At 41.5% G+C, this 23,798-nt stretch overlaps 1 protein-coding gene across 2 annotated transcripts in view; it reads left to right on the plus strand.

The window, feature by feature from the left end:
* Positions 1 to 23,798, plus strand: part of USP32 (ubiquitin specific peptidase 32) — a 206,013-nt gene that overhangs the window by 128,758 nt on the left and 53,457 nt on the right. For both annotated transcript variants that reach the window (XM_075853003.1, XM_075853004.1), the window contains exons 11-15: positions 3,662 to 3,723; positions 3,815 to 3,917; positions 9,596 to 9,776; positions 11,985 to 12,160; positions 15,608 to 15,748. In XM_075853003.1, the coding sequence (XP_075709118.1) occupies positions 3,662 to 3,723; positions 3,815 to 3,917; positions 9,596 to 9,776; positions 11,985 to 12,160; positions 15,608 to 15,748 (663 nt within the window). The remainder of the gene's footprint in view (positions 1 to 3,661; positions 3,724 to 3,814; positions 3,918 to 9,595; positions 9,777 to 11,984; positions 12,161 to 15,607; positions 15,749 to 23,798) is intronic.

Raw genomic sequence — 23,798 nt, forward strand, 5'->3', positions numbered from 1 at the left:
TAGAAGTCTATGGGCCGGTAATTATGGGAGTTTTTACGGTCGTGTGCATGGGGCCTAAAACAGTGGATTTTTTTTTTTACAATGACTTTGAAACAGACATTATCTTAAATTCATCTACAATATGGGAATGTTTACATTTAGATCCTTGAGTAAGGCAAGTAGTGCTGTATCCCACTAGTCGACCCATACATTATCTGTGGCCAGAGTACGTTATGAGACCCTACCAGCTATGATAACATTACAATATGATATAGCAACCTCTATTCAAGCAGCACTTGGGAATTATGATTTTTACATTAAGGCAAAACAGTCAATTGTTTGTACCTAGGCATAACATATAGATATTACCGTGTTTGTATATGCGTCATATAATCTTACACCGAAAAGTTGATTTTATTTCTTCAAGTATCACTTTGCTATCCTACAACATTCTTCTGTATTGTTATCGAGGGTAATGTGATAGTTTTATCGGTAACATTTCCGATATTCTGACACTGGAATTTAGAAAAGCCATATAAACTCTGTAAAAACTCTTAAGCCCTGCTGTTTATAAGAAAGCTGCTTATCATGTGGAATGATGGCCTGATCTATATGTCTTTGTCAGTGTCAAGTGATCCAAGAATCGAGCATCTGGGTAATACAAGCATTTATTGTGCTAGAAAAAGGACAAGTCAGCTTTATATAATGCAACTTGCTCTGTTCTCGTGCCAGTTTACTGCATTTAAAAGTGGAATTCGATAGAAATGCTGTAGGAAAGTCATTGTGAGAAAAGAAAAGACAGTGCTTTGTTCATAAAAGAGAGTAGTCGTTGACTGATAGACATTTATATACTGTGCTTTCTCGATGGTTTGCGCTATTTATTAGTCCATTGTCTGGATAGGCCACTCGTGGCATTTCAAGGTTTGCTCTGGTACATTTACAATAATACGGCAGCCAAATTAATTTATAAATTCCTACTCACATTGTGGTAGCACTGCACGTTTTTATGTACGTATTTTACATTTTAGCAATTTTTTCCTGGTAACATAGTTTTACCCTAAAATAAACCTTTTATAGTGATCGTGCTTGTCTACCGTAAATTTTAATGTTACATGTCTATGTTAGCGTAATTGGGTCAGGTTTAGCGTTACGACATTGATTGGCGCAGCCGCGGCCTCTATTCATATACACAGCACTGTGTAGAAGAGATCAGGGAAGATAGGAGCAGCGAAAGCTGCTTCTGTCTTCTCCTTAGGGTACCCAGCAGTCACTGACTGCCGGAGACTCGACATTCAGCTGCCCGATCGCTCGGTCAGCAAGCTTAAAGAGGCTCTGTCACCAGATTTTGCAACCCCTATCTCCTATTGCAGCAGATCGGCGCTGCAATGGAGATAAGAGTAACGTTTTTTTTTTTTTTTAAACGAGCATTTTTGGCCAAGTTATGACCATTTTTATATTTATGTAAATGAGGCTTTCTAAAGTACAACTGGGCGTGTTTAAAGTAAAACTGGGAGTGTATTGTGTTCGTTACATCAGGGCGTTTTTACTTCTTTTACTAGCTGGGCGTTGTGTATAGAAGTATCATCCACTTCTCTACACAACGCCCAGCTTCTGGCAGTGCACAGACACAGCGTGTTCTCGAGAGATCACGCTGTGACGTCACTTCCTGCCCCAGGTCCTGCATCGTGTCGGACGAGCGAGGACACATCGGCACCAGAGGCTACAGTTGATTCTGCAGCAGCATCAGCGTTTGCAGGTAAGTCGATGTAGCTACTTACCTGCAAACGCTGATGCTGCTGCAGAATCAACTGTAGCCTCTGGTGCCGATGTGTCCTCGCTCGTCCGACACGATGCAGGACCTGGGGCAGGAAGTGAGTGACGTCACAGCGTGATCTCTCGAGAACACGATGTGTGTCTGTGCACTGCCAGAAGCTGGGCGTTGTGAAGAGAAGTGGATGATACTTCTATACACAACGCCCAGCTAGTAAAAGAAGTAAAAACGCCCCGATGTAACACACACAATACACGCCCAGTTGTACTTTTACTTTAAACACGCCGAGTTGTACTTTAGAAAGCCTCATTTGCATAAATATAAAAACGGTCATAACTTGGCCAAAAATGCTTGTTTAAAAAAAAAAAAAAAAGTTACTCTTATCTCTATTGCAGCGCCGATCTGCTGCAATAGCAGATAGGGGTTGCAAAATCTGGTGACAGAGCCTCTTTAAACCTGCGCCATAAATAGTCTATGGCACGGGTTTTAAGAACCCTGACCGCCGGCTGTAAATACACAGCCAGCGGTCAGGAACCGCTTAAAGCAGTTTTTTCACCTCATAAAGTGATGGCAGACCTCTAGAATATTGCATCACTTTCTGATTGGTGGGCATTTCACCTCTGGCATCCCAACCGTTCCAGAGAATGAAAAACTGTGCACGGAAATGCAACAGTGCTCCATTCAGGAGATTTGGGGCTATACTGCAGTTCCTTATTGAGTGGCCAGGATCGTAGCTGTGCAGGGAAAAACAATGTAGGAGACACAGCACTAAATCAGCGCTGTGGCCCCTTCATTCTCAAGATGGGGTTAGGTTCCCAGAGGTCAGATCCCCACCACTAAGAAAGTGATATGCCATCACTTTATGAGATGTAAATAATCTTTTAAAGTGAGAACTCAAACCAAAAACTGAGAATTCAGCGTTTGATTCTCAATCTACCCCCGAAGTTTCAGTTACGTGGCCACTGCCAATCAAGATGCACCCCGTCTCTGCTGAAGCCTGTATTGAGCAGCAGTTGCCATAAGCCACCTAAGATTCTGTAAAGGAAATAACTGGTGACCCAGTAGGTAAAGCTTTAAAAGGAACCTGTCACCAGCATTTCACCTATTGAACTCTACTCACCCCTTGCTGACCGCTGCTGTCAAAAGTTAATTGCCGTTATCCCCTTTCCTAAACTACTCCGACTATAAATAACGGTCTGCAAGCATTTTGCGCCTTTTATTGTAATAGTTTGTCAGTCTCGTTTGTTCCTATTCTTATGCCCGCCCAGCGCCAAAAACTGGCCTGCCCTGAATGCCAAAATCTCGTCTGAGATAGTACGCATGCGCACGTCATATATGGTCAGACACCCTTCCCTACTTCGTCCGGATCTCAAATCTAGTTACTGCGCATGCGCCGCTATGATGTCCCGTTGTGCGCATGCACCAGAACATGACGTTGATGCGCAAGCGTGGGATTTAGTGTATGCTGGGGGGAGACTAGGAGCTGTTAATCAAAAGTAAGGAGGCAGGATTAACCCGGAGATGCTTGGGAAATGAAGATATGACACTTTTCGACTCAAGATATGACTCTTTTATGCTCATTAGGATACAGTGCTGGAACACTAAAAAACTCAAAACTGAAGGTACAGAGCCTACTTAGAAGATAATAGGTTATATAAAAAATTATTTTTTATTTTTTTTACCCACTTCCACCAGGTATTGCTGGTTTAATAGGTGACATGCTGGAGACCGGTTCGGGCACTTCAAATCGGTCAAATAGCTGCCTTTAAATCAAGCTGATTTTCTGCTTTTCCATTTTAGTTTCCTAATTTTTGTGTCTACTGTTGGCTTTACTAATAAGATTTTATTATTCACCAATGCTTATTTCTGTGTATGGAGATCCTTGTTGTAACATCCTCTTAATTTTTTTAGGTTTGCCACATAGTTTTGGGTTTGAGACCAGCCACTCCAGAAGAAGAAGGCCAGATCATCAGGTAAAACAAGTTGATTCATATTTCCCATATGGATCATGTTTAACATTGTTTGGCAACTTAATATTGTAACATACATTCTTTTTGTCTTTAGAGGATGGTTGGAAAGAGAGAGTCGGCATGGCCTTCAAGTTGGGCACAATTGGTTTCTTATATCTATGCAGTGGTGGCAGCAATGGAAAGAATATGTTAAATATGTAAGCTTTTATTAAGGTTTTTTTTAAGTAGTTCATAGCACTCCGGATGGAGACATACCGTATATTAATTAAACTGCAGTAAACAAAAATTGTGTTTTGATAACTTGATACAATAGTGACAATAGCAACAGCGATGGATTATCCCTATCAGATGGAGTTTTTTTTAGCTGGTATGGGAATTTGAAATTGTGAATTGGTGCTGTTCCCCCTTTTCCATTTGTGATACTTGGCCCGTGTTCTTTAATCGTAGCCCTATTGTGCATATTCTATTATCATTTATTTCTACCTTTTGAAATACATTGTTCGAAAAAAGAAAATCTACACAAGTAAATACGTTCTTCAGTGCAAGTTAAATTAACATCTTGTATTCTTAAATTAAAATGTTAAGTGATGACCTAATTAGAGGAATCGTGTGGCTCATCAAATGGACAAGTGAAAATGTGTTGGGACAGATTAGTGTAACAGTTTTTCTTTCCGCTGTCATTGCTTTGACATGTGCCACATCACCAGCCCCCAAGCATTAGAATAGCTATGCAATTCTGAAAAGTGTGAAATACATAGGAAATGTATAAATCTACTTCACTGACAGTGCTATACTGCTCAGGTTATTAAAGAAACAATAATAACAGTAATATGTGCATGTTAAAGGGGTATTCTGGAACTGTGATATTAATGGCCTATCCTTACCAACTCAGTGGGGGTCCGACTCCTGGCACCCCCACTGATCAGCTGAATGAAGAGGCTGCGGTGCTCCAAGTAGCGTTGCGTCCTCTTTGTTGTTTAACAGGCACAGCGCCATACATTTTGTAGCTGCGGGCCCTGGTACTGTGGCTTACTGGAGCTCCGTCCCATTCAAGCACGCTGCAATACCAGGCACATCCACGACTAAATGTATGGTGCTATGCCCTAGAGACAATGAAGGGGACATGGTGCAGACAGGAGCGCAGCAGCCCCCTGTCACTCAGCTAATTGGTGGGGGTGCTGGGAGTTTGACTCCAACCAATCTGGTATTGATGGCCTAGAAGGTTAAGCCATCATTGCTACTTCATTAAATTACAATTTCTTAAGATTGCCTCCTTTTTTTTTTTACTTTAAAATAATTATTCCATAATAAAGCAAGAAATTTCATGACCTTCAAATTCCCCTCGGATTCCCTTTCAGGCATTCAGTGAACTTACATTTCTACTGATATATTAGTACAAGTAGCAGTGTGTCTCCTTTTTTGCCTAATTCTTTAATAGTCAGGCTGTTCTATTTATGGAACCCCCAGCTTTGACCAGACCTTGGTTCTCCTAAAGGAACACTAAGCTTCGTAAACAAAAAAAATCTAAGCAATTCATCCCTTATTGTACTCCTTTTTCTTTTTTTAGACTATTTTGTCTCATATGCATTAAAGTGTAGCTAAACGTTTGACAAACTTCTGAGATGTCAGAAGTTTGTATTGGTGGGGGTCCGAGCACGGGGTTTACATAGGCAAATATCGCCAGTGCTTACCATTTTTAAAACTAGCGCCAATCGATAATACAGCTTGTCCATCGGTGCTCCGCAATAATCGTTCAGTATGGGAACGAACGATCGTTACTACGATCGCTCGTACCCATGCGTTTGCATCATGTCGGCAGCACATCTTCCTGTTAACACGGAGATGTGCTGCCGACGATGATATTTTGTACTGCATAAAAGATGCAATTAGTTGATGAACGAGCGTTTCCCCATTCATCAGCTAATCGTTGCCCTGTTTACATATGGCAATGATCGGAAACGATCTTTCATACACTCCTCAACATTGAAATTGCAACACCAAGAAGGGCAAACTATTCTGCAAATAGAGGAAGTAGCAGGTGTCGCTAAAATCTGCAAATGATCAAATTTCCAAGCACCTAGCTCCAATCTCTGGCATGTGAGAGTGGCATAAAAGCCAGATTGAAAGCAAAGTTTTTTAGCCACATGAAACCTCCAAAATCGGAGGTGGTGTGGGATGATAGTGCGATGCCTCCTGTTCATCGACGTGCCAGTTATCGCCACTTGTCAAAAACTGAGAGGGACAGAACCCTTGATCTCAGAGACCTTGGTTTATCACTCCGGCAGAACGGTATGTGCCTAGGCCGATATGTCAGCGCTGTTCAACGTTGCGTGTCCTAGAGGTTGGGAGAACAACGACGACGAACGGGAATGACAGCAAGATGTGCACGGACGGGTCGTCTGATTGAAAGAATGGCACAAAGTGATCCACTCTGTACTGCAAGTGAAATTGGACGTCCCAGCCTAAGGTGGCAACCAAGTGGCGACACAAACAATCAGAAAGCGTTTTCACATCATGGGGCTACGAGCCAGACATCCAGCTACAGGTGTTCCATAGACCAGACGACACCGCTCTCAAAGGCTACCTAGACGGCAATGGAGGCTGGAATGGAGATCTGACCTCTTCAGCGATGATCTCAGACACAATGATAGCCGGAGATTGGTCTGGAGACCACGTAGGGAACGTCACACCAGTCCTACTCCCAGGAATATAGTGTGGGGTGGCATAATTTACGATAGCCAGACACCTGTAGCCTTAATTTCAGGTACACTAACTGCTCAGCGTTACAGTGATTTGGTCGTGGAGCCAGTCATATGGCCATTTCTTTAAAGTGACCCAGAAGCTGTTTTTAACTGGACAACGCCAGGCTGCATGTTGCTTTTGCTACTGTGAGCAGCCTGCGTGGCCTAAACCTGCTACCATGGCCTGCTCCAGACTTGCCTCCCATTCAAGCACATTTAGCTCATTGGTCGGCAGTTGCAAAGGGAGTTCTTTGTTTTTCACGGATGCACTTGTTAGCCTAGGGTCCTAAACATAGTCACTTTAGGGCCACTCATAGAAAAGGCATCATGGGCCTTCACAATCATGACAGCTGTAGTGAACCACTCAAAAATTGTGTGTATAATGAAATTATTTTATTATGTGGTAAGCATTTAATATCATAAATGTATAATATGGCTATCATAATCCATATCTGCTAACATGAAAATGTGCATTGACTGCAGACAGAATCTTTAAAGCTGCCAGAAGTGCATTTAAAAAGACATTATAAAGCACAGACCGGATCCTTGGCACCGCAGGTTTAGAATAGATGGTTTAATATAACATCTGTTTCAATACAAACTGTATGATACACTCATCCCTAAAGTCATGATCATTTAGGGTCATTAACATAAAAGCTTTGCATTTGCTGCTACTGCATGAAAAAAGAGCTATCATTTATAAAAAGAATCTAGTTGGAGTATGTTGACTTTGATACATATAGTATACATTATAACGTTTCCATGACCTGATGTTCACAGGCGCTATGATCATGGTGACAACTCCGTTTTACCCTAAAGAGGATTCTATCGGAATTAGCTTTAGCAAAAATTGCATTAAAGGGCCGAGAAAACGGCTTTTTGAGTACTGCCAAGCTGATCTGAAACTCGATGCTGTTGCCTCACAGGAGCTATAAACAACAGCATGTACTCCGCTGATGGGTCTTGTAGTACAATGACAGGGAATTTGGAATTTTTAAATTACTCCTGTTTGTAAAGGGAACATTTCTGCTAATAACATCCTGTTAAAAAAAAAATCGCAATTTATGCAATTCCCAATATAATTTTTTTTCTTTAAGTTGGCTCCAAAGATGAAGTACACAGTTTTTCTTTCATTTTTGAAGATGAATGGCTTGTGATTTTATTGTGCCTGTGGATGTTTTATAATGTGTGTAATTCAACGTTATTCACACGGTGAAAATAAACCACTTTTGTTAGCAGACTGACATAAATGTGCAGCTAAATTTCCTATACAGCTTCAATGGTTAAATGATACATAAAAGTCTAATATGCTAATGACCATAAGGACAATTACCTAGTAAAGTTGTTTGTATTGTGTGCATTATTATTATTATTTTTTATTATAACTTAACCCATTAATGACCAGCCTATTTTAGACCAAGCCATTTTTTAAGTTTTTCCGTCGTCTCATTCCAAGAGCTATAACTTTTTTATTTTTGCATCAACAAAGCTGTATAAGGTCTTGTTTTTTTGCGGGACAAGTTGTAATTTTTAATAGCACCATTTTGGGGTACATAGAATTTATTGGTGAACGTTTATTAACTTTTTTTGGGGGGGGGAATAGAAAAAAAACTGCAATTTCGGCACACTTTTTTTTGCATCCCAAATTTACGCCGTTTACCGTGTGGTATAAATAACACAATAACTTTATTCAGTCGGTTGTTGCGATTACAACGATACCAAATGTGTATAGATTTTGTATGTTTTACTACTTTTACACAGTGAAAACACGTTTTTTTCAAAATTATTTGTTTTTGTGTCTCCATATTTGAAGAGCCGTAACGTTTTATTTTTTCGCTGATGCCATTGTAGGAGGGCTTTTTTTTTGCGGGACGACTTGTAGTTTTTATCGCTACCATTTTGGAGTAGATGCGACTTTTTGATCACTTTTTATCACATTTTTTTTAAGGCTGGATTCAAAGAAACAGCAATTTTTGCATGGATTTTTATTTTATTGCTTAAGACTTTCACCATGTGGGTTAAATGATGTAATACGTTTATAGTTGGGGTCGTTACGGACACAGCGATACCAAATGTGTGTGACTTTTTCTTTTTACTTTATTTTGTTTTTTTTAATAATAAAGCCGTTTGTAAGGTGGAAAAGTGGTTTTTTGTCACTAACTGGTTAATAGTTTGAGCCCACTAGGGTAAATCTACTATTGTCATTTCACCTTCGTGGTCATCTTCAGATGTTACTGATGTCATATCTCTTCAAGCTATTGGGCTGATAGGGGGTTATCACACCTCATATTTAGCTAGCTACATATTTCTCAGAGCATGTGTGATCCCAAACACTTGACACAGTTGATCAAGCTCAGCTTTGTTTTGTTTTTTTTCATTCAAGGTTATGTGTAATGCCATGATGAGATGAAGAGATCTAGCTACTCTGGTCCAAGCTTTACGCAGAAAGGCCACATTAAATGCATAGGCATATTTGGGCTGATGTCACAATAAAATAAAAATTCTTTAGTAAATATATTTCTGCCATTTTTGGGTTTTTTTCTGCCCTTTCCTCTAGCTGTGGTGCTGAGACTGGATATTTTTAGGATGTAGTGTATATTTGCTTTATTTTCCAATGGAAATGTTTAGTTGCTGGTCAATTTCTCTTGCCTTCTGGCAAATGTATAAAAATTGTTCATCTGCCCGCCGACTACCAGGGTCTTTCTACTGCTTTGCAGCCTTCAATTTAGACATCATCTCTTTAGCAGACATCTTCCCAAGAGACCTCTTGGGTGATGACGTACTTTTGGCACATTTTCAATACACACCACTATTCGTATACTAACTTCAATGGTCTCCACAGGGACATGGAGATTTGTCATAGTAACCTGGCTACTATTTTTTAGGTGATCACCGTAAAGAATATTCGGGAACACTGGTTACTGTACTTTCCCTTTTTTAAAATGGTTTTTTTTTTTTTTACCTTATTCGTTTAGCATATTTTACAAACTTTTTCTTGATCTTTTAGTTAAATCATTGCTTGCCAAACTTGTAACACATTCTTCAATATGGTAGTCTTAATGCATTTAATATTTTTCATTCACTTCCCTACTTTCTTGCTTTTTTATTTCTTTGTTTATTTTATTTATTTTTAGGACTCTAAACCTGTCGTTATTGAGCCTTCTCCATTGTTAAATGGCAGCCGGTACTCGCTAGGGACGTCCTCATTGGATCAAAGGGAAGATGACCGGACAGGCACTAATCTACATAGCACTACAGAAGAAAAATCTTCCGATAACATATCTTCTGCATCGGAAGCATCAGAGTCAACAACCAGTAAGGATAAAGACTGTTTCCAAGCAGTGCTTTTATGTCTGGTTTTATCTCAGGTGAAGCCCATAGGGAAATGAGACTGCCATTACGCAAGACAGTAGAAAAGATGGTCGAAAATCAAATAAGGTGTCTATAGATTTTTGTTGTATGCAATCATAGGTACCTGAAGTTTTAATCAATTTCCTTGGAGAGAGAGCAGCAATTCACTACAGAGGAATTTCCATTCTGGCCCAGAGACCTGCAATGCAGTTATTAACTTGGGGGCTCTTAGAAAGAGACCAAATGTTCGCATGCACTGTCTTCACGGCCTGTAATGTGCAAGCACAGTTAGCATGGCGGCCACGTGTAAGATCAGATATCACATGAGGTCAGTTATGATGTTTTACACTGATCTATGTACAGTGGAAAGCAAAACTTTTTATAATGTACATCCTCTTATTCCCATTTTTGACCCATGGGCCAACTGTCATCGCATGAAGAAACTTGAGCGTCATATATTGTATAAGGATATGATGACTGTTTATATTAAAACTAGAAAGCAAATTTTTATTTATTTTTATCACTTCTTAAATCCTTTATTTTTGCATTTATTTAAAAAAAAATTAATCAAAACATTGAAATGACACATAACAAATATGACATATTAGACAGGATATTTATACAGACTGAGTTCAATATAAGAAATATGAGGCCCACTTTACGTTTTTGATTATTTTTTTCCCCCTATAGTTTTTGCAGCCAGAACTTCGAGTTTAATCGAAAAACAAGCAGGCCTATTCTTCTTTTTTTTTTCTTCTTTTTTCTTCCGCTTTAGGCTCACACCCGCTTATTTTTAAAGCTTCAATAATAATAATAATAATAAAAAAATTCTTCTAAAGCTCCGAAGTACGAACTGGAACTAAGTCTGTCTTTTGTTTACTTCCCCTTGTGGCATCTTTTTTCTGCAGAAACTTGTGTATTCAACAAATCTGTGCATACATAGAAGTTATTTCTGTGATCTAGAACCCTCATGCACTGAAATTGCGTAACCCTCATGCACTGAAATTGCGTAACCATCTTGCAAGTTTTTATGTTTTGTAGCTCCAGCAACTAAACACTTCCTGTCCTCCGTTATATTGTTGCACGGTGATTGATAATGTTATGATTAACTATTCGTTATTACATATTTTGTAACAGCAGTATTGTAAGATAGCAAGTTCTGCAAAGTTGTTTAATATAAATCATATATTTTAAAGGTGTTTTCTAGCCACTAAAAATTGATGGCCTATCCTCAGGATGGGTCTGACTTTTGGGACCCCGCCGATCAGCTGATTTTAGGGGGCTGCAGCGTTCGTACGAGTGCTGCTTCCCCTTAATTTCTAGTTGCTCACTGTGAATCGTTGACACACATTTAGCGGCAATTCACAGGTATTGCAGCCTATTCTCCCATTCATTTCAATGGGAGTGAAGACTGCAATACCTGTGAATCGCCACTAAATGTGTGTTGGAGATTCATAGCGAGCAAGAAGAAATGAAGGGGAAGCAGCACTTGTACAAGCACTGCGGTCCCTTCAAAACAGGAGATTGGCGGGGGTCCTGGAAGTCGCACCCCGACCCATCCGCTATCAATGGCCTATTCTGAGGATAGGCCATCAATTTTTAGTGGCTGGAAAACCCCTTTAAGCACCGTATATTAAGCTCATATTTATCCACCCAACAGTCCTTTGATGAAATTGGTGTCATTTTTAACACCAATTTGCTTTTCTTTAAATAATGGTTAATCGATCTTGGCAAACAAAGCCTTTTTTTCGGTTTTTTTTTTCTTGCCTATACACCAAACCTGTGCAATACAATGGCTAATTCTTTAGCGACATCATGAGTTCCAGTTTTACAGGATCCATGATAGATAGGATGGATTCGGTTTGCAACAGATTTTGATGGATTACATTAAATTGCATTGGGTCCTTTGAGTTTCTGTTTTTAGCTTCCTCCTCCTCTTTGCTTTGCATCTCAAGCCTCTCTTCAGACTTTTTCAGTGTTTATATGGCAAAGTTTGAGCATTTTATTGACTGACACAGATTAACCCAAGTTGCCATTACTTCCCAATCTTTTTAGCGGCTTGTATTACTTTTGTTGTGACTAGTTTGTCATTCGTGAAGATAAGAAGTCTATTTGGTTTATTTATGTTCAATAAGATAAAGATAACGCATAGAAATGTTCTATCTATTTCAGCTTTCATTTACTCCGGCACAACAGGTGCAGACATGTGCTTTGCTCGCCAGCATAACACTTCAGATAACAATAACCAGTGCATGAGTGGTTCCAATGGTAGCATATTAATGCAGCTAAATCCGCAGAAACCGGGAGCTATTGACAACCAACCACTGGTAACGCAAGAGAATGTAAAGGTGAGTTGTACCTTTAAGAAAATTTGATTCAGGATAACGGACAGTGGACTTTATAGATCAGATTCGCCAAAACAAAGTTTTGTAACATTAATGGGGTTTTCCGGAAGTTTAAAAAAAATTGCCATGACAGTAGGAAATCTGATAAAACAAAAAAATTACCAATATTCACATGATAAATCCCCCGCCCCTCCAGTGCCAATGCTCCAGCGGTTCCTGCCGGTCTTTGTTTACTTTGCTGCAGTCCAGATGTCGTGCATTCATGTGACCGCTGCAGCCAATCGGTGGCCTCCGTGATGTTGCTTGCATGTACGTCATGAGACCAGCAGTCTTGTGGATGTGCTTGACTGCAGGACAAGTTAAAAAAAACAACGGAGAACACCAAAGCGGCGGGGGATTTAACTGGTGAGTATTAGTTTTTTGGGTTCTTTTTTTATCACATTTTCTACTGACAGGGTCATTTTTTTAAGCAACCAGAAACCCCGGGAGCTTAAAAAATATATATGATCAGTAATAGGGTTATAGAAGGCATCTGATGGACACCGTAAGCGATGAAAGCTGAGACGTCAGTGCAGTTCACTGATGTTTGCGGCTGATAGCTCCGAGTTGCAGCTTCTATGTATAGTGAATGCACAAAAACTGCAACTAGAAAAGTAAACACAATTTTTAATAAGTCAATTACAAATATGTTTATCAATAAATATTTTCGTTTATTTAAAACAAAATGCCCCACAAAGGTTTAAATGGCTTTTAAATGTTTTATTGGATACTTTCATAATTCAAAGGGTAACATTTAAATCTTGAAATATGTTGATTCTAAAAGTATTCGGACGTTTATGAAAACACAACAGGAGACAAATTGACTTGAAAATCGAAATCTATAAAGCAATACTGAAGTCTGCCCAGCACTTAATACCACTAACTTACATTCTTGCAGAAAATAATAAAATTGAGCTCTGAAGCCTTAAATGCACCACTGAAATTAATGTAAATTTTCCAGATGTACCAAATGAATTCAGAAAAGTAGAAATAGGAATCAATTTGCAGTCATTTACTTCGGCTTTATTGACTACGTTTTGGTCTTTTACGGTGAAGACTTGAAACCTCCAATTTCGAGAAGTATATCTATGAAATCATCACCTCCCACTGGCCAACTCCTATGTTAACATTATAACACTGAGCGAAATGACGCCTGAAAATTAAGGACCTGTTTAAAAGTTTCTCACTTGTTTTCTCAAGTGGAATTAGAATTGCAAATTAATCTCAAACTGGTATATGTTGATGATAGCACCTTGACAAAATAATTTATCTTTCTCACATTTTCATGTTTTGAATTGGATAAAAATCTAAATTTAAAATATCTTTTAGATTTGGAGCCCTATGAAATCAAAATTATTGTTTATATGTGTAAAGGCTTTATTACAGTTTATATAGGGATGGAAATTAGAATGATTACACCTTGGAATTGCAGACATACGTTTAAGCAGAGAAGTTCTTTACCAATTTATGCGCCTTACGTGTTAGTCTGATTTACTGGTGTATTAAATGAGTGTATTTATAAATGTAATGGTCCCCTTGTCAAATTCTACTATACAATCCAGACCACTGATTCCCGATCTTTTTACTATGGGGAACCCCTGAACAATTTTTCCATCCTCGGGGAACCCCTATGAGAAATTCCTACCTCAAAAAAAGCTTTGTGTAGGGACGAGTAAAGCATTCCATAATGCTTGCCTAGAACTATATTTGGGTTTAGATGTGTTATCTGTTTTGCCAAGCATCTTTAACCCCTTAATGACCACGCCATTTTGCACGATAAATAAAAACCCTTTTTGGGGAAAAAAAAGTGGTTTTATTTTATTTTGACTAATTTTGTATTTTTTTTTCCACAAAATTTGTTTAACTGCTTTACATTTTTTTTTTTTTTCTTTTAGTCCCACCAGGGGAATTCGATCTGCTGATCGCTTATATAATGCTTTGGTATACTCAGTACACCAAAGCATTATTGCCTGTCAGTGTAAAACTGACAGGCAATATATTAAGCCATGCCTCAGGCAGATACTGAGGGCAGACCTGGGGGCCTTTGTTAGGCCCCTTGCTGCCATGGAAACCCAACGGTGCCCGCGATTTCTTTGCGGGGGCGACAATGGGGTGAAAGAAGGAGCTCCCTCCCTCTGTCAAACACATTAGATACCGCTGTCGCTATTGACAGCGGCATCTAATGGGTTAAACTGCCGGAATCGGAGAGCACTTCGATTCCGGCAGTTTGGGCAGGAGCCAGGCTGTGTATAACAGCCATTCTCCTGCCGCTGATCGCGTGGGTACACTGGCAGTACCCACGCAATCAGAGGATATCCTTATATCTGTCCTTCGTCGTTAAGGGGTTAAGCAGGCTGAAATATGTTTGCTCTCTCTGCTGTATGTCTAGATGCACACGTAGAGTTAATGCCGCTCCAGAAATTGACCTGTGGTGCAATTTTATAATCTGTAGCATGTCAATTTCTACTGCAGATTTCACCCCTTTCAATAAGTGGTAATATCTGCAGAGTATTCCGCAGCAAAGTCTACATGTTCAACATTTTGTTGCGCATTTTCATGCTGCGTTTTGGTTTTTTTTTAAAACACGTACCCCCATAAATACCAAAACATAAAAACACTGTGTATGTAGGCATTCTCATATTTCACTATATATTTCAAATTAATATCTGGCAGTAGCATTTAAATTTTTTTTTTATAAAAATGTGCAAAAACATGTGAAACAGGCTGGGACATCTCGTATGAATTATTTTAATGTTTTTCGGGAACATCATAGTTACTGAGTGTATGCTCTTTTTTTTATGTCCTGTTTCTGCCCCTTGTCTTTATTTGGTCCATACCTATTGACAAGACTTTTTGGATCTTGATACTGTGACGGCTTGTGAGAAATTCACGATTTAAACCTCCTAGTATTTGCTCCAGGTCAGCAGCTTCTAGCTGGCCCCAAGAAGTTCATACACCTTTTCGTAGACTCAGAACGGCATATAACCTGCATTGTTTTGCTATGTAATTGCATACTAATGAAGATTTATATACCAGCCACAGTCTGTGGAAAGCTGGTGTTAAACATAATGGTCAGTATAGAATGCAATTATTATTTTTCACTTATTTAATACCTGTGAAGGCATCCAGGGTATCTCAGAAACAAGTTAAAAAGAATTAGGTGCCACAAAAAAAATTAATAATAATTTGTTTTGTCATTTTGGGAGAAATGTTCTTTAATCTCATTGTAAGCCATAACCTGGTTAAGGTAGAATACAACATGCAACATATTTTATATTGGTTATCATCCACAATTTTTTATTTTATTTTGAAATCCGTGAACCATTTTTGTATCACTAAGTGCATCGGTATTTAACACAGCCATAGTTCATGAATTTTTTGTAGTTTTAATTTTCAATTTTTTTTTTCTAGGTACCCTCCTTAACACTGGAAGGAGGGCGCTTAAAACAAAGTCCATCTCTACTTCGTGGAAAGGATTATGAAATCGTTCCAGAGCCAGTGTGGAGAGCACTTTATCACTGGTATGGCGCAAACTTGTCCTTACCTCGACCAGTAAGTAGTAATTGTCATTCACGTGTTATGTGATTTTTGCTTAAAGGGGTAGGGGTTGGCCGGTTTTTCTTTTAAAAATAAAGTTATTCCAGAAGAACAGCAGAGCCACAGAAAAAGTGTCCATATGCCTTCACGTGATATTATATCACCACATAGTGAATATATAGCCTGAGCCCATACATGTGACCGCATCATGTTCCATCATGTGGCCAAGCTTAGCCAGTAGCAAGGGGTAGGACTGTACCATTATGACACAAATCTAAACCATGATTAATTAAACATGTAACCTTGATTGTGATTATTTGGGCCATGTCCCATTTTCATGCCATGCCCCCTATTTGCATGCCACACCATTGCATTCATATACCCCTGATATTGCTGTATTCTACTGTATATAATATACCCCCTGACACTGCCCCCCATAGTTCCCCCACACAGTATAATGCCCCTATATTGCCTCCCCACACAGTATAATGTCCCTGTAGATGCCCCTACGTAGTATAATGTCCCTATAGCTGACCCCTCGCAGTATAAGGTACCCCATGCAGTATGCTGTCCCCCATGCACCTCCCTCATTCAGTATGATGCCTCCAGAGCTGCCTCCATGAAGCATAATGCCCCACGCTGTATAATGCCCGTATAGCTGTCCCCATGCAGTATACTGCCCCCATAGCTGCCCCCATGAAGTATAATGAAGTATAAACGCCCGAGAAAAAGAAGCGCATGTCACTTCTTGAGCCGTTTTTCATTGACTATTGAAAAACCGCTTCAAAAACAGGTGGAAAATCAGGAGCTGTTTTCCCTTGAAAACCGCTCCGTATTTTCAGACTTTTAAGTAAGCGTACATACCCTAATACTCACCTAAACCCGTTCCCACGATGAGTGGAGGACATCCTTCAGCAGATCTCCGGTCTGTGCTCTGTGTGGCTCAGCGCAGATAGACTTGATGACGCGACTACATCGTGTCTGTCATAGGCCGTTCATGGCTGGCATTAAATAGCTGACGACTCCCTGCTCCACCATCAGATTCCGCAGATACAGTTGAAACCCTACATAACTGAACCGAAAAAACGAAATGCGCAAATTTTTTTTAATTTTTTTTTTAGATTGTCAGCCTCAGTCCTAGCAATGAATATTGTGATGCACGGACTGCAAGCAAGAGTAAAACATCATATATTTACCTGCTAGTAGAAACTGCCCAAACCCTTCCCGTCATCTGCTGTATATATATGGCGCTGTCGGGAAGGGGCTCCCGCAGTACAGTTACGTTGCGGTGATAGTGCGGGCTCAAAAGCGTACCCCGCACCGTCACTGCCGGGTGTCCGCTCTATATTACAGCTGACACGCTCCTGTAACGGCCAGGACCAGAGCTAGTCTCCAATCCGGCCGATTAACCCCTCAGATGCTCCGCTCTCTATTGAGCACAGCATCTGAGTGTTTTTTTACTTGACCAGCACCCCAGTGACGCAATCGCTGGGGTCCGATGGTTTGCCTAATAATGGCCTCTGTGTCTGCGTTGTACGGAAGCCTTTGAGGACCTGCCTTTGGGTCCTCATAGGCTTGCTGTCAGTGAATAACTGACAGCTCTAATACACTGCACTACGTACGTAGTGCAGTGTATTAGAATAGCGATCGGGGCTTCAGGCCTTCAATTCCCCTAGTTGGACAAAAAAAAAAATGTAATTTTTTTTTTTTACAACATTTTTATTAACATTTTTAACTTTTGAAGTAAAAAAAAAAATAAGAATTGCCTTTTTCCATAAGTCTTTTCTTATTGGAAAAAACATAACAAAAACTGTACATAATTGGTATCGCCGCGTCCGTAACGACCCAAACTCTAAAACGTATTATGTAATTTATCTCGCACGGTGAACGCCGTGAAAAAAATAAAATGAAAAACAATGCCAGAATTGCTGTTTTTAGGTCACGTCTTCTCTCAAAAAATGGAATAGAAAGTGATCAAAAAGTCACATTTAGGGGGGGCGTGGCTTAGCTATGGAGCCGTGAGCACGCGTTCTGGGGGAGCACCACACCAGCAGCTGAATATCAGCCATTTATCCCGGGTAAACCCGGCAGGCGATGCCAGGAAAACGTAGGGGAACCTTCCCGGTCCTTACCTCGCTCCTCTGGCCGCTGTAAAAGTATGGAGCGCTTCCTCTCCTCACAAACGGCCGCGAACCCGCGAGCAGCAATGGCGGACGCATTGCCGCCACATCCGGCCACAGACATTTCGGCTCCCTCTCCTCCTGCTCCCCTGTTGAAGTCGGCTCATGCGGTCACGACTGTCGACACCGTGCCTCCCTGCTGCAGCACCCAGGATGCGGTAAGCTCTGTCTCTCCCCTCAACATGTCCTCAATGGGAGATTTGCCCGCCATTATACCACACACATATGCCCCTGAAGTACAGGCTGGGCCATCTGGCTTACATGCTGACCTACAATTACTGAGGGAAATGATACAAGCCCTCCCCACCCGACAGGATCTTGACACTGGTGACCAGGGTTGAGCAGGCACATCAGCAAGATATAGCTGACCTGCGTCAGGACGTGATCAGAATAGACTCTAGGGCTCTTGCATCTGAAAATACTGTGTCTGCTATTGACTCCAGAGTATCTGCTTTGGAAAGAGCTGCCACAGACACTAGAACACATTTACAATCCTTGGCACTTCAGTTGGATGATTATGAGAACAGAGGACGCAGAAACAATGTGCGTCTGAAGGGCCTTCCAGACCTCGGCCCACGAGACGAGCTGGCGACTAGAGTTTCTATTATATTCAACAAGCTCACTAATCGACCGCCAGAAGCGACTTTCCTCCTGGACCGTATTCACAGAGTTTCGCGCCCAGGCCCGCTCGATCTGTCTTCTCCTCGTGACGTACTATGTCGCCTACACTATTATACCGACAAAGATGCAATTATTCGGGGTGCTTGGTCACATGGTCCGGTCTCAGTTGAAGGAAGTACGGTTACTATATACCCTGATGTCTCCCCACGGACACTCTATATGAGACAGCTTCTACATCCTCTGCTTGAAAAGATAAAATCTGCAGGCGCCACTTATAGATGGGGACACCCGTTCCATGTGGTCGTTAAGAACAACTCTGGCTTCTACCTCCTGCGCCACTCCTCGGATCTTGAGGGCCTATTTCGTTTTCTTCAGATCGAGCCTTTCCCAGTTCCGGACTGGTTAGCTCTTGACAGAATTGAACAACCTCAGCGTCGTCGCCCCAACAGACCTAGCCAGCCCATCCGAAGCAGATCCATCCCGGGAGCACCACATCTTCCGTTAATCGACCTCTCCCGCCGGGTCCCGCCTGAGGCCTAAAAGAGGACATTCACGTTAATATCCTTTTACCAGGCACTGTTTTACTAGGCCGCCTGCAGCATTGTCGTTCAAGGGACTCAATGTCGCTCAATGTTATTTTGTCCATTTAATGCTCCGCTATGTACCTAACAAGGTTCTCTTGCATCCAAATGTTTTACCCAGTTTTTCATAAGATACCCAGGTTTCTTGTATAAATATAGTGGCTGCTACAAGTATCTACCTAGCCCTCAGGAAATGCGGGCTGCTTGTACCGTATTAGTTTAAGTGTCAATTATAGACCGACATAAAATTGGTTAGTGTCCGAAGATGAGTACGAGGACGGTTTTATGTCTGATATGCGGTTGTAGCAGCCTTTAATACTTAGGCTGGGTTCACACGACCTATTTTCAGACGTAAACGAGGCGTATTATGCCTCGTTTTACGTCTGAAAATAGGGCTACAATACGTCTGCAAACATCTGCCCATTCATTTGAATGGGTTTGCCGTTGGATGTAGCCTCTGCATTCCGGGATTTCTATGCTGCTCTTTATAATACGGACTCTACTAATCCGTCCGTGGCATCCCGTGAATTCAGGTCTAATATCTCAACTTACATCGCAGATTCTGGTCTACCCGCCCTATCGGAAGATAATATCACTAGCCTGGAAGAACCACTTACTACGCAAGAACTCTCATACGCTTTAAAACATTCCCGAATAGGCAAGGCACCTGGCCCAGATGGATTTACAAACCAATATTATAAAAAGTTTCTGACGGCTCTGGGTCCACATTTCCTAGTTTCCTTCAATTTATACTCTGCCTCCTCCCCCATCCCTCCCGATGCCCTTAGGGCTCATATTGCGGTGATCCCCAAGCCTGGGAAAGACCCTACACAATGTGCTAGATATAGACCAATATCCCTCCTCAATACGGATATCAAATTGTTTGCCAAGATTTTGGCGGATCGTCTTGCACCACTGATTGGAGGAGTTGTGCATACAGGTAGAGAGGCACGTGACAATACAACTAGAGCCATCAATCTTACCCACAAGGCCAAAATCTCCAATGTACCCCTTATGCTTTTATCTACGGACGTGGAAAAAGCGCTTGATAGAGTCAACTGGACTTTTATGGAAGGAACCCTCTCACGTCTTGGCCTTGGATCCCATATGATGGGATGGATAATGTCCCTGTACTCATGCCCATCTGCCCGAGTTCGGGTGAATGGACTTCTCTCAGAGGAATTTTCTATACACAATGGCACCAGACAGGGCTGCCCCCTCTCACCCTTGATTTTTGTACTGACACTAGAGCCCTTTTTGCGCCATATACGTGCGAACCCGGATGTGAAGGGACTAGAAACGAATACCTCAGCTAACAAGGTGGCTGCTTACGCGGACGACCTGCTTTTTTTTCTGACCAATCCAACAGTCTCCCTTCCTAATCTCATGCGGGAATTCCAACGCTTTTCCAGTTTATCGAATTTTAAAATTCATTTTTCTAAGTCCGAAGCCCTGAATGTTTCTCTCCCACCCCATCTTACCGCGGCCCTGAAACAATCTTTCAGTTTTAAATGGACTCCGACAGCTCTGAAATATCTCGGGATTCGCTTATCAGCAGATCTGAGAGATCTCTTTCAATTGAACTTTCCTCCACTCCTTGCTGAACTTAAGGCAGACTGCGCCAGATGGTCCAAAGGCACCTTTACATGGATGGGTCGCTGTACCATCTTCAAAATGAATGCACTTCCCAGGCTACTATATCTATTTCAGACCCTTCCCATAACCATCCCAACACAGTTCTTTAAAACGGTCAATTCTCTTCAGATTGCGTTTGTTTGGAATGGTAAGACTCCGCGACTCTCCCGCACACTATTGTGTCGATCCAGGGCATCGGGAGGGCTTGCACTCCCTGACATCCGCACCTACTACATTGCATCTCATCTTGCTCGGGTAGTTGATTGGTGCAGACATGCGACCTTTAAGTCTTGTGTGATTCTGGAGCAGAGTTTCTTCTCTACTCCATTATCGGCTCTCCCTTGGCTACACCGAAGCCAACTCAGACATCTCCACCATCACCCTACTATAGGCCCAACACTAGTATGCTGCTCTCTCTCTTCGGTAAGGACATCTTGCTTGCCACTCCCTTCCTCAATGTTTCCGATACTGGGCAATCCATCCTTTCCCACTAGCATGACGGACCCAATTTTCCGTACATGGCAGACCTCGGGATGGTATCGTGCAGATCGGTTTTTGACAGACGGTGAATGGCTCTCTGTTGCGGATCTGGCCCAGATTCCTGATCTTCCTCCGTTGGGACACTGGCGTTCTCTGCAACTATGACACTTTTTAGCCTCTATCTCAGCTCCTACGTCCTACCAAGTGGTCAAGACCCCACTAGAGATCCTCTGTACAGGCTCTGATTTGGCTAGACATACATTGTCCGCAATCTATAAATTCCTTATGGATCCCCCCGATATGCCCACCCCTGCATACATTTCAAAATGGGAAGAGGATCTGGAGATGACCTTCTCCCCCACACAGAGGCAGCGTATACTCCTTATGGCTCAAAAAACTTCCATCTGCTCAAGATACCAAGAGGCAAGCTTCAAACTACTCTCTCGCTGGTATAGGACCCCAGCCCGCCTACATAGCATCTTCCCCACAGCGTCCCCTATGTGTTGGAGATGTGGGCAAGACATTGGTACCCTCCTTCACACCTTCTGGTCGTGTCCCCTCCTTACCCCATTCTGGGAAGGCATAAAACGGGTGATAATTGAAGTCACAGATACAAGTATAACTTTGGATGCGGCCCTCTTCCTTCTTCATCACTGCGACATCCCAGCGAACAAATATAAGCGCTCTCTGCTCCACTTTCTAGTGATGGCTGCACGTCATTGCATCCCACTACGTTGGAAGGATCCATCCCCCCCCACGCTATCCCTCTGGGTTTCACAGGTTAACGACATCATGCATATGGAGGACTTGACATCCGTTATTCACGACTCAAACTCCAGGTTTTGTCAAACTTGGTCTCAATGGATGGTTTTTCAGGATTCGGACTCCTATAAAGACATCATACGAGAGACACATTCCTTTAGTCAGCCTGAATAGCACCTCAGCCTTTGGGATGCTGTGTAGGGTCCCCTCCTTCTCCTTTCCGCTTTCACTTTCTTTCTTTATTCTCTAGCTTGGGAATTCAGCTCCAGCCTCATTTTGGAGATTTGAGATCCCCTTTCATTATCTTCTCTTTTTCAATCAGAACACTGATGTAGAACAATGTATTTATGCTTTTTGTACATTTGCTGTCGGATTATGTACTCTAAATGTGCAATGCCTTGTTTTACGTACCCTTTATGTTACAAAATGGACCTCTTGGGTCCACAAAATAAAGAATTTAAAAAATAAAAAAAAGTCACATTTACACCAAAATAGTACCAATAAAAACGACAGCCCGTCCCGCAAAAAAAGATCCCCAACACAGCTTTGTCCACGCAAAAATAAAAAAGTTATGGGTCTTAGAATATGGCGACACAGAAAACAAATTATTTTTTGTTTCTGTGCAATACATTAAAAAAACTATATATAAATTTGGTATCGCCGTAATCTTATCAACCCGCAGAATAAAGTTAACATGTAATTTATGGCGCATGGTGAATGCCAAAAGAACCACAATAAAATAACAATTCCAGAGTTGCTTGTTTTTGGTCATTTCCTCCCCCCAAAAATTAAATAAAAAGTGATAAAAAATGTGTATGTCCCAAAATGGTACCAATAAAATCTACAGCTTGTCTCGCAAAAAACAAGCCCGCGCGCAGCTCCATCAAACGAAAAATATAAAAGTTATAGCACTAGTAATATGGTGATGAAAATACTTCCCGATGTGCAGGCCGGAGGGGGAACATTCCTTCCGTTTCAGGGCCCTAGTATTTAGGAACTAGGAAGGGAAGGGACGTAGCATATCTGCTGGAAGTGAGGGAGCCCGTATTATACCAGCGCAACACTTTCCCAAACTACAATGGAGGAAAAGTCCTCAAAAAGTGCAGAGCGTTACAAAAGGGGGATAAGAATGGACACCTCTTTATCCGTGTGACACCGGCCTGCGCATAACGGATTGTTTCACAGCATACCACACATCTATGGATAATTGTATTACTTACTGCATTATTATACCCTATGCCCTGATGTACTCTGCACAGATGACATATTCCCTGATGTACTCCGCACAGGTTACATATTCCCTGATGTACTCCGCACAGATTACATATGCCCCCACATTATAAACTGAAATACCAGTAAAACTCAAACAAAACTACTACCAAGCAAAATCCACGCTCCAAATGGCGCTCCTTCCCTTCTAAGCCCTACAGTGTACCCAAACAGCAGTTTACCTCCATATATAAGGCATCGCCATACCCGGGAGAACCCGCTTAACAATTTATGGGGTAAGATTCTCCAGTGGCACAAGCTGGGCACAACATATTGAGCGGTGAAATGGCAGATCAGGGGAAAAAATTTACATTTTCACTTTGCATCATCCACTGCGTATTAACTTCTGAAAAACACCTGCGGAGTCTAAGGGTATGTTCACACGCAGTGTTTTCAGGTGTTTTTTCGGGGTATAAATGCCTGAACAAAAGCTGAATGCCTACAAACATCTGCCCATTGATTTCAATGTAAAAAACGGCGTATGGTTCAGACGCCATGTTTGAAAAAACGGAGCGTAAAAAAAACACCCCGTAAAAA

Source organism: Rhinoderma darwinii, chromosome 2 (genome assembly GCF_050947455.1).
Source record: "Rhinoderma darwinii isolate aRhiDar2 chromosome 2, aRhiDar2.hap1, whole genome shotgun sequence".
In the NCBI taxonomy this organism is placed as follows: Eukaryota; Metazoa; Chordata; class Amphibia; order Anura; family Rhinodermatidae; genus Rhinoderma; species Rhinoderma darwinii.